At 35.0% G+C, this 9,867-nt stretch overlaps 1 protein-coding gene across 1 annotated transcript; it reads right to left on the bottom strand.

Moving 5' to 3' along the window:
- Positions 1-373: 373 nt before the first annotated feature.
- On the bottom strand, positions 374-5,973 carry LOC108978161 (protein unc-119 homolog). Its single transcript, XM_018948305.1, has 3 exons — positions 5,415-5,973; positions 800-972; positions 374-652 (listed from the first exon to the last, which is right to left on the bottom strand). The coding sequence occupies exons 1-3, from the start codon at positions 5,813-5,815 to the stop codon at positions 537-539; spliced, it is 690 nt and encodes a 229-aa protein (XP_018803850.1). The 5' UTR covers positions 5,816-5,973; the 3' UTR covers positions 374-536.
- Between the last annotated feature and the right edge of the window lie 3,894 nt (positions 5,974-9,867).

The following is a 9,867-nucleotide window of genomic DNA, read 5'->3' as shown; positions in this document are numbered from 1 at the left end:
CACTCGCTGATGGTTCCTTTTTGACTGTGCCCTTTTGGTTGCTGCCACTTACCATCGCTTACAAATATTTTCGAAAATTTACAGTGGCGTGAATGAAACACGAACAAGATCAATAGGATACTCAATTTCGAATTTTCTGATGATACGTTATTTTGCATTTTGACGATATGTATATAAGTAAACCTTCCGTCCGGCTCTCTATTTATTAAATAACTTTACAATTAAAATATATTCAAATTGTAAGCTTAATAATTATAAATATCTTTGATCAACAGTAAAAAAATATATTTTATACTTTTGAAGATGCTTCTGGATATGAAGAATAATATTTTCTTAATATATAATACGTACACATTTACATAGAAATGATTTAGAGGAATGAAATACACTCATTATAAATAATAAATAAACCGCAATTAAAATATGTTTATTAGCTATAGTTTCTTATACATAAATTAACAGTTAATTATACGACAATAATAATAATAAGGCTTATGTGGCTTCTGGTGAGAATTAATTGCAATTTTTTTATGCATTTATAGCAAACCTCCATCGTAGGCATAATCGGCTTTGTTATGCATAATGAGACGATTTTCGACAAAATAGAAACTATCTGAACGAGTTTGAAACGGACAAGCGATCATTTCTGAAACTATATAGAAAAATATGTTAATCATCTAATTTTTTATATTAAATATGAAATATAAAACATTTAAAAACATATTAATAACTTGGTTTTAATACTTTTTCATCACTCTTTAATTATTCTTATTTTATTATATTATAGTGATTACATTACCTAGTTCGCAGGGTAAATTAGGAAACTCATAGATATGTTCACAGGAGTTTCTTGAGTAGGGAATGCAGTATCCAAATTCAAAATCAAATGTTTTTAATAGCCGATCCCGAAAAAAGTGTCGTTCAATCATTCGGAAATTATTAACAGGCTTACCACCAACGGTAAATTCAACCCTGAAATTTAAGAGAATCGATAAATATCTTCATTTGCTTATATGCCTAAAAATTAAAATAATTTTCGTCCTTTCGAGTTAAGGTTGCTTTTACCAAAATGAAATAAAGGTCAATTTCATTTTGTAGAAAATTACTATATACCCACTCGCAACATATAGGGTGAAGTACAATATAGTATTTCTGTTCACCTAACGGTTGTGTGAATACCTAGAGCTAAAAGATATATTTGGCTTCGAAAAACATATTTTCCAACAAACACAGCATTTTTAACAACACCACGCAAAATAATTACACCAAGCAAGTTCACTTCCGCTACGTTTGCCTCGCTATAGCATGGATAATATGATACGAGACTTTAGCATTGACTATCTTCTTCTCTCAAACGCGTTCCCTGATTATTTGACAGCGATGAAGATCAGGGAATTTCTGACAGTTGATTTCAGAAAAGGCGGGWTGHCAGAAGTAAACCGCTATAATTACCTGACAAAATTAGTGTGAAATGAAATTTCATTGAACTGTGCGAACATATTTTGGCAAAATAAATGTTTATGTAAATTAATTAATGATTTTGCATTTTAGCATTTATRTATGTATGCATTTTCAAAGTGTTTAATTTAGTGTTTTGTATAATTTATTAAATACCCAATCTAATATTTTTCAGCAGTGGCATCATTGGCAAATGTTATAAAAAATGCGAATTTTGACAGTTCTCTCTCGAATCAAAGAGTATCGTATCATATTATCCATGGCTATAGCTTGCTCGAAACTAATTACATAGATAATCGTCACTCATTCAACACTAGTTGACATTGGTTTACATTTACTTAGCTATAGCAAATATTACTTTTTTGTTAGTACAGTAGAAATATAGTTTTGATTCGACTTATGTATTTTTTGTCAATTTGAGAACTACATATGTTATTATAACTTTCATATTGGTGCTGTTGTCATTCTTTAGTATCATAATTAAAGTATAAAGTAAGCAAGCAAGTTCGCAACTTGCAAGGATAAATAATTTCGTGTATTGGCAAAATTTTATATTAAAATATGTTGCGAAGAATTCATTATTCAACGAAATCGTGAATAGATTACAATCAAAATTGGTTTTTTTTCAAATTATATTACAGGTCATAAACTCATTCAGTTTTATAGCTACATATGTATATTTATTTCTACTTTTAACCAAACCGTTGTATCGGCATGAACGGGATTATTATCCGATTGCACCTATTTTCACATTGTCGTAAGAGGTATACAAAGAATTTGTAGTGTGCAAATTTGGGTTATTCAGCTAGAATGACTTAACAACGTGTATGCATAAGTGATAAGCAATGCCGGTCGGATGTCTGTAAAAATACAACATAAGATGTTATAAAAAATAAATAAATGTTTTCTTATTTCTTCAAACTTATCATAATTCCAAACATTTTAAAAAGAAACATAAATCAATAATTTCATGGGAAAACTAAGTCCAACCTTGATATCCTTCCGAAGTGCCCGAAGACGCCTTATCGGTTTCCTGTTCTGCAATGAGTGTTATTTACTACTTTTTGCAATTTCTCTGATTTTTATTTTAATAAAATACAAAGATGCGGTTTTGTTACATTAAATTCCACAGTTAAATTGACGATTTAAAGGGGGCTTTTTCATAGGAAATAAAATGTGTATAATTTATTGTTGCGGCCAAGAATTACATTATATTTCTAGTCTATTAAATTAATTTATGTAAAAAGTTTTTTTGTTATATAGGGTTCTTATTCTTCAATTAATGTTAATTTCACAGTTTTCTTCTTCTTTACTGGCATAAAAACCGCTTATGCGGTTATAACCGAGTTAAAACCAGCGCGCCATTCGTTTCCTGTTACTTCTCCACCAGGTCTTTCCAACGCAGGGGAGGTCTTCCTCTTCCTCTGCTTCCCCCGGCGGGTACTGCGTCGAATACTTTCAGAGCTGGAGTCTTTACGTCGATATGACTTCCAAGAGCAGATTGCAAAAGGCGCACGAAAGGGAGTCGACTTGTTTAAAACCTCGTTTCGGATCGAACGACTCGGAGAGGTCCTTCTCGCTCCTGACGGAGATTTTGGTATTACTCAAAGTCAGTTTACACAGCCATATTAGTGTTGCGGGAAACCAGTTCCTTTTCGTGTTGTCGAAGAGGTGGCGCGTGTTGGTTTTCACGAGTCTTTTCCAAGATTTGAGGCATGGTGAATATCTGGTTGATTTTTGATTTGCCAAGCCTAAAGCCACACTGATAAGACAATACGCTCGAGAGAACCTTGTACGCAATGATGAGGAGGCTTATCCCGACCACATGTTATAAAGAAGGTGTTGCATGTTCCTTAACAGTTTTTTGCCGCCATGTTTGAATAGCTCGAGCAGCAATCCATCGGTCCCTCTATGCAGAAATCCATGGAACCTCTGCTTCATCGTCAACGATTGGGGAATCGGGTTCCCCTTCTCCTGGCGTTATATTTTCACTGCCTTTAACGGTCTGGACCTTTGGGCGTTCTACAAAAGTGTGCTCCGCTCTTGAAACCTTCTGTTATTCGCCAAATCTTTTCGTAGAATTTTCGAGCATTACCCCTATAGTTCGGCTTGCTAAGCTCTTCATACTCACGCATTTCGGCATTCTCTTCCTGTTGGTATCTTTCCCCTCTCGCACGTGTTGTGGCCGATTGTAACGTTGCAAGGTAGGCAGTTTTTCTCTCTTCGAAACGGTACTCCTCATCAAACCAATGGTCTCAGTTGCAAATGAACGTAAGGAGATGAAGTGCCATCCCACAATTCCCTTATACCGAGTTGTTGACGAGTGCTCTCAGAGAGCAAGAGTTCAAGTAGAGTAGAAAATTGTTCGGCTGTCTGGTTTGATTGCAGTTTCTCGGCGTCGAACATTCTTTGTCTTTGTTGACATACGTTTTTTGTTACACAGAGGCGGGTGCGAATACTGGTTCCAACAAGAAAGTGGTACGAGTCGATATTAAGACCTCGGAGCGTACACACGTCTAAAACACTGGAGACGTGTTTTCCGTCTGATTGATGGTGTTTCGATGCGGAGACAGACATATAGCTTGGTGAGTTCTTCTATGATGCAATCTAGTACTGCAGATAACAATATTTCGTGCCTCGACGAAGTCGAACAGCCTCAACCCACTTCTGAGTGCGGTCTTGCGAAAGCTCAATGTACCTTGCACAATTTGTGCCAAAGATACCTTCTTTGTCCACCCATTTTGACATCGGGGCGGGGGCAGCTCTCATAAGTGCGCTCCAAGCGCTCATAGAAAGCATCTTTGCTCACATCGTCCTTCTCTTCGATGGGGCTTGGGCGCAAATCAGCGATATGTTGAAGAATGTTTGACTTATTCGTGTAAGAAATGAATTCAATTACTAACAGCAAACTGTTGCCTTCAACTGTGTCGACTCAACTATTCGGATAAGTTTTTAAAAGTGTTTGTCTTTTAAAGCTGAGTCCTCGTTAAGTTTTTTCATATGTAGAATAAAAAGCCACAGCCATTAAGTGCGAACCTTTTACCCACAGGATCCACTCCCGCATATATTTATTATAAAGACAAAGATTTGGCCAATTTTCGACCACTTTTTGCAGCAATTGCGGACGTATGTCACCAATACCGCTCCGAAGATTCCGATCGACTCGGGCTTAGCTTAAATGACATAGACCAACAAAAAATTGTCCAACATGTACGGCAAGTTGTTCCGTCTTATTGGAACCTAAGGAGGTCCACATCAATATCTTCCAATTCACGTACAAAAAAGTCATTATTTCTTGTTAAAAAAAATCGTTGCGTTTGCTTGTTAATTACTTTTTTATTAGCGTCCAGCTTATGAATCTTTTTGAAAGCCTTTCTCACATTTTTAAACACTTTGCTGACATACTTAAATAAATGGTTGAGCAGCATGTTAACGTTGACTCGGCTTCCCTAAATAAAGTAGCAATTTTTTCACTTAAATTGGTACAAAAGAAATAAAACGCAAAACGAATCAATTTATTAATAATACTTTTATTCATTTGTACAAACATTAAATAACGAGTATCAAGAAATTTTGAAGAAAAGTTTTTAACCTTTACCCTTACCGCCGCGTTTATTTAGGTATGCGTCATACAAAATTTATGAGCATAAGGAATTTTTGACAGTAATTTGTTTTTATTTAGGGACGGCATAGCTCTCCTATACTATACTATGAGGCTTCATTCACAAGTTATAAAAGTATTCAGATTCAGAAAGAGATTGTATTTCGTAATCTAAATATAATTAGTTCCATGCTCCTTTAAGTCCTGTTCTTTCTGATGTGGATCTCATTTTGAATTATTATGTTAGGTAGATTCTCCTTAACACTACTTCAAAAATTAATTAAGGTTGTGCATGTTCGTGTATGTCTATATACTATATACATATAATATTACATGCATGGGCATAGGTACTTACGTTGCACCAACATTTTTTAATCCCAGAAAAGCTGGAGTAAATTGATATCGTACATATCGTCCAGCGTTAGCATCTACTGAGTCATCAATGGACATGCTTCCAGCCGCTTCAATTAATTTGTCCTCCAAATTAGGAGAAAATCGATTACTTGGCTTAGCTATCTCAAATAATATTGCACCTGAATCCAGGTCACGTATTTTAAATCGTGTAAAATCAATATCGTAGATGTTGTCATATATAGAACATAAGTAGTTTTCTGTTATTTCATTTAAATTAAGTACATCACTTGGTGATATAAACTTCGCCAGCATCGATGTTTTTCCGCTAGTATCTCGTACATCTTTGGCATTTATATCATTATTAGTTGACAAGGTATTAAGTTGTTTACCAACGACACTCATTGTACGAATAGTGTAAAAGTATAAATATACTCTTTTATTTAACACTTAAAACTTTGGTGAAAAATCGGCTTGTACTGGCCACTTTTCAAAATTAAATCTTAGATGTTGGAGGTTGAATATTGCCCCTTACACAAATTTTAGATAATAGTACCAATTGATTTTGGTGTTTATTTATACATGCAAACTTACAGATATTTTTGTATGCCCATGCGCATAACTGAATTGTTCATATGTATATACATGCATACATAGGTATCCATTCAGTTGCTTTTTTACTATCTCGATATGCATTGGGTGGAAGGTTTAGCGGTAATGCTTTACTCATGGAGCAAAGTACTACCTACTATCATTATGTTTTTATATTTAACATAACCCATTTTTTTTTGTTAATTGTTTCACTGAGCTGTTGCAAACCTGTATAATTACAGCATGAGGCCAGACCAGCGTCTTATGTACCTAAATTGTCCTGAAATAAAAAAAAAATAGTAAAGAATATGTGATTTTTCAAAATTAGATTATTTTCGAAATCGATGTTTTTTTCTCGAAATTCTCTTTTTCCAAAAGAACTGATAAGGAGCACGCATCAGCTTGTTCGCAAAATAAGGTCGGGGAAAGCATGCCCAACGATTGAAATTTAAATGTGCTCTGCCCAATCCACAAAAAGGACCTCACAATCTGCGCCAACTACTGTAGGATAAATCTCCTAAATTACGCATATGAGGTTCTATCAAAGGTATTGTGTGAAAGATTAAAGCCCAACAATCTGATAGGACACCTTATCAGTGTGACACACATTTTCGTCGATTTCCTGATGTCTGAATTTGGTATTCCCGCCGAACTAATACCGCTTTGTAAACTGGCGTTGAGCAATACTAAAAGCTCCGTCAGGATCGGGAAGGACTTCTCCGAGTCGTTCGATATCAAACGAGGTTTCAGACAAGTCGACTCCCTTTAGTCACTGTTGACAGTCATAACTTTGAAGTCGTAGATGACTTCGTCCATCTTGGAACCAACACCAAGAAGAGCAACGTCAGCCTCGAAATCCAACGCAGCATATCTCTTGCCAACAGGTGCTACTGCGGACTAAAACTAATTTAGAAATGTATAAAACTTACCAATCATCAACATTCCTTAAATCGTAATGAAAATATTTGTATTACTTCATACATACATATATACATAATACGCACAAAGTTTATTTTCTTTGTTTATTCTCTCTCTCTCTTACTCTTCTAATGTGGATCATTCACAATGCGTAACCACCTGTCAAAAGTACTTGAAGAAATAATGCATTCTTTTCTTGAGCAATTATTTGATAGCTGGATAACACCCTTAAGTAGACCATTGAGAAGTAAAATCCTCTCTCGACCAACAAAAACAAAACTCTATAAGTCACTCATTATTCCCGTCCTGCTATATGGTGCATAGGCATGTACGATGGCAACATCTGATGCGTCGTCTTTACCAGTTTTCGAGAGAAAGGTTATGCGAAAGATGTATGGTTCTTTGCACGTTGGCCCCGGCGAATATCGCATTTGATGGAATGATGAGCTTTATGAGATAAAAGACGACATAGTTCAGCGAATCAAGAGACAGCAGCTACGCTGTATAGGTCCAAGCTTCGCTTCGAATCTCCAATTGGCGCCACCTTGCGAAGAGAAACGACTGCCGCGCTGTTGTTAACTCGGTTATAATCGCGTAGGCGATTTCTACGCCAGTAAGCTAATCACACCGACGTGTAGTGAAAGAAGAGAAATAGTTACTTTATCCCCGATGCTAGAACAAAAGTAACTTCTCGCATAACGAATGCATTAATTACTGATAACCTATCGGTGGCCAGTTACTTATCTTTTCTCCGTCTTGTAAGTACTACTTTGCTTCGGTAACATAAATACATTTACATTAAGATCTCTTAATCAACTACAAAAATATAATTTTTATATAATTTGGTCTGTCTTAGTTATGAATATTTCGGTGAAATAATAAAAATTCAAAAGGAGTCTTTTTTTATAATTGAAGTATCATATCTGTATTGAATGAAATTAATATTAACATAAACAAATTAAGAAATGCGAATTAATAACATATATACTTGTGTATATATAACAAGTGGAACTTCTAAATTCATTTTTTCCTGAATGCTTATCTGTATTCATATTGGTAAGTTGTCAATAGTTTACCTAGTACTGGTGAAGTTCTTATATTCGAATTTACATCGAAAAACGTCAAGATTTCACTTTTATCTGTCGTAATTTTAATTCTTCTACGTTTTGGTACATAGCCTCAGTTAATTTTTTAAATAAGAAAAATAACACGAAAATTCAGATTTAGGCTTACATTATTAACAATAATAGATTTTTCTATTTTGTTTTTTAATATTATTATATCAGAATGTATCTTAAATACATTCATATATTATTATGTTGAAAAGGGAGACGATACAAGCTAATAGAACAGCGACATTATAAATCGTGTGAGTCTTTCTTATTAAAGCTTGTATCCAGTTCTCAAGAGATATAAAATCTTCATATAAAGAAACGGGTCCTGCGAGAAATTTACTTGTGCTGGTATGCAGCTCTAAAGAAATCTTGCACTAATTTTTAATACTTTTTTCAATGAAATGTGAATATTGCAAATCTGATTTTGCGAAGAAACATCAAATCAACAATTGTTTTTTGAAGGAAATTAAAAGTAATCGTTAAATTCGTCCTAAATTAGTTAAAATCATTATTATGAAGTATACTTCATTTTAAAATGTTGTATAAAACTTACCAATCATCAACAACATTCCTGAAATCGTAATGAAAATATTTATGTTACTATATACATACATACATACATATTACGAACAAAGTTTATTTTCATTGTTTATTCTCTCTTGCTCTTCTAATGTGGATCATTCACAATACAATACCAGTTGTCAAAATTACTTGAAGAAATAATAGGGGTATTCGCTTGCTCTTGCAAGATTGCAGATTGCAAAAATACTATACCGAAATATACAAGGGCACGAGARCACCCATTGCAGAATCTAGTGATATATGAACGGCTGATTCGATCCATTTATTGTGAATGACTATTATGCATGGCTTTGTGAATTTGCGCACCTTCTGCATACATTTTTAACAAAAAAAAACTGTAACAAATCTTTATAATTTAAGTAGAAATTATAAAATCTTTTTAAAACTTTGCAATTATTTTTTTGGTGACATGGGAAGCAAATATACATGGGCACCGTGCAAGGGTTTTGCAAGAGCAAGCGAATCCCCTAATGTATTTTTTCTTGAGCAACTACTTGAGAGGTAGATACGGACCTCAACGAAGAAAACTGTAACAAATCTTTAAAATTGAAATAGAAATTATAAAATTTATTTAAAACTTACCTCCCTCAACAATTTAACGGCGAATATGTCTTTATGTAAAATGTCAGCTAAAACAGGGTAGCAATTATATTTTTACGTGCCATTGCACGCAAATAAACATGGGTTTTGGTCTGACATATTTTACAGCCATTGCAAATAATTTTCTGCGTGTGTTTATTGTTGTGCCGTTGCATTAGGTGGAAAAATCTGCAACTCGTGCACCGTGCCAGGGTTTTGCACGAGCAAGAGACTACCCCTTGTGTACCACTTGTGTGTCACTTGCAAAACCCTTGCACGGTGTACGAATTGCAGAATTTCCAAACAAACAAACACACGCAGAATATAATTTGCAATGGCTATAAAATGTCAGACCAAAACTAATGTTCATTTTCGTACAATGACACGTAAAAATAGACGGAAGATACGTCTCCAGTGTTTTGAATGTGCGTGCACTGCGAGGTCCTAACATCGACTCGGGCCACTATCTTGTTGCAGCCAAGATTCGCACGCGCCTCTGTGCAGCAAAAAACGCACGCCATCAAACGCAAGAAAGGTTCGACGTCGAGAAGCTGCAATCACAACAGACAGCCAAACGATTTTCTACTCGGCTTGCACTCCTGCTCTCTGAGAGCACTCGTCAACAACTCGGTATAAGGGAACTGTGGGACGGCATTTCAAACTCTTTACGTA

Source organism: Bactrocera latifrons, unplaced genomic scaffold (assembly GCF_001853355.1).
Source record: "Bactrocera latifrons isolate USDA-ARS-PBARC rearing strain unplaced genomic scaffold, ASM185335v1 scaffold_1183, whole genome shotgun sequence".
NCBI classification, from domain to species: domain Eukaryota; kingdom Metazoa; phylum Arthropoda; class Insecta; order Diptera; family Tephritidae; genus Bactrocera; species Bactrocera latifrons.
Note: the sequence above shows the minus strand (reverse complement) of the source record. Positions and strands in the feature narration are given on the sequence as shown.

Bases quoted from the DNA above. Each gene is read 5' to 3' on its own strand.
- LOC108978161 (XM_018948305.1), bottom strand. From the start codon at position 5,815: ATGAGTGTCGTTGGTAAACAACTTAATACCTTGTCAACTAATAATGAT. The intron at 973-5,414 runs GTAAGTACCTAT...CTTAAATTTCAG, and splicing joins TTAAAAAATGTTGGTGCAAC to GGTTGAATTTACCGTTGGTG. The intron at 653-799 runs GTAATGTAATCA...TTTTCTATATAG, and splicing joins TAATTTACCCTGCGAACTAG to TTTCAGAAATGATCGCTTGT.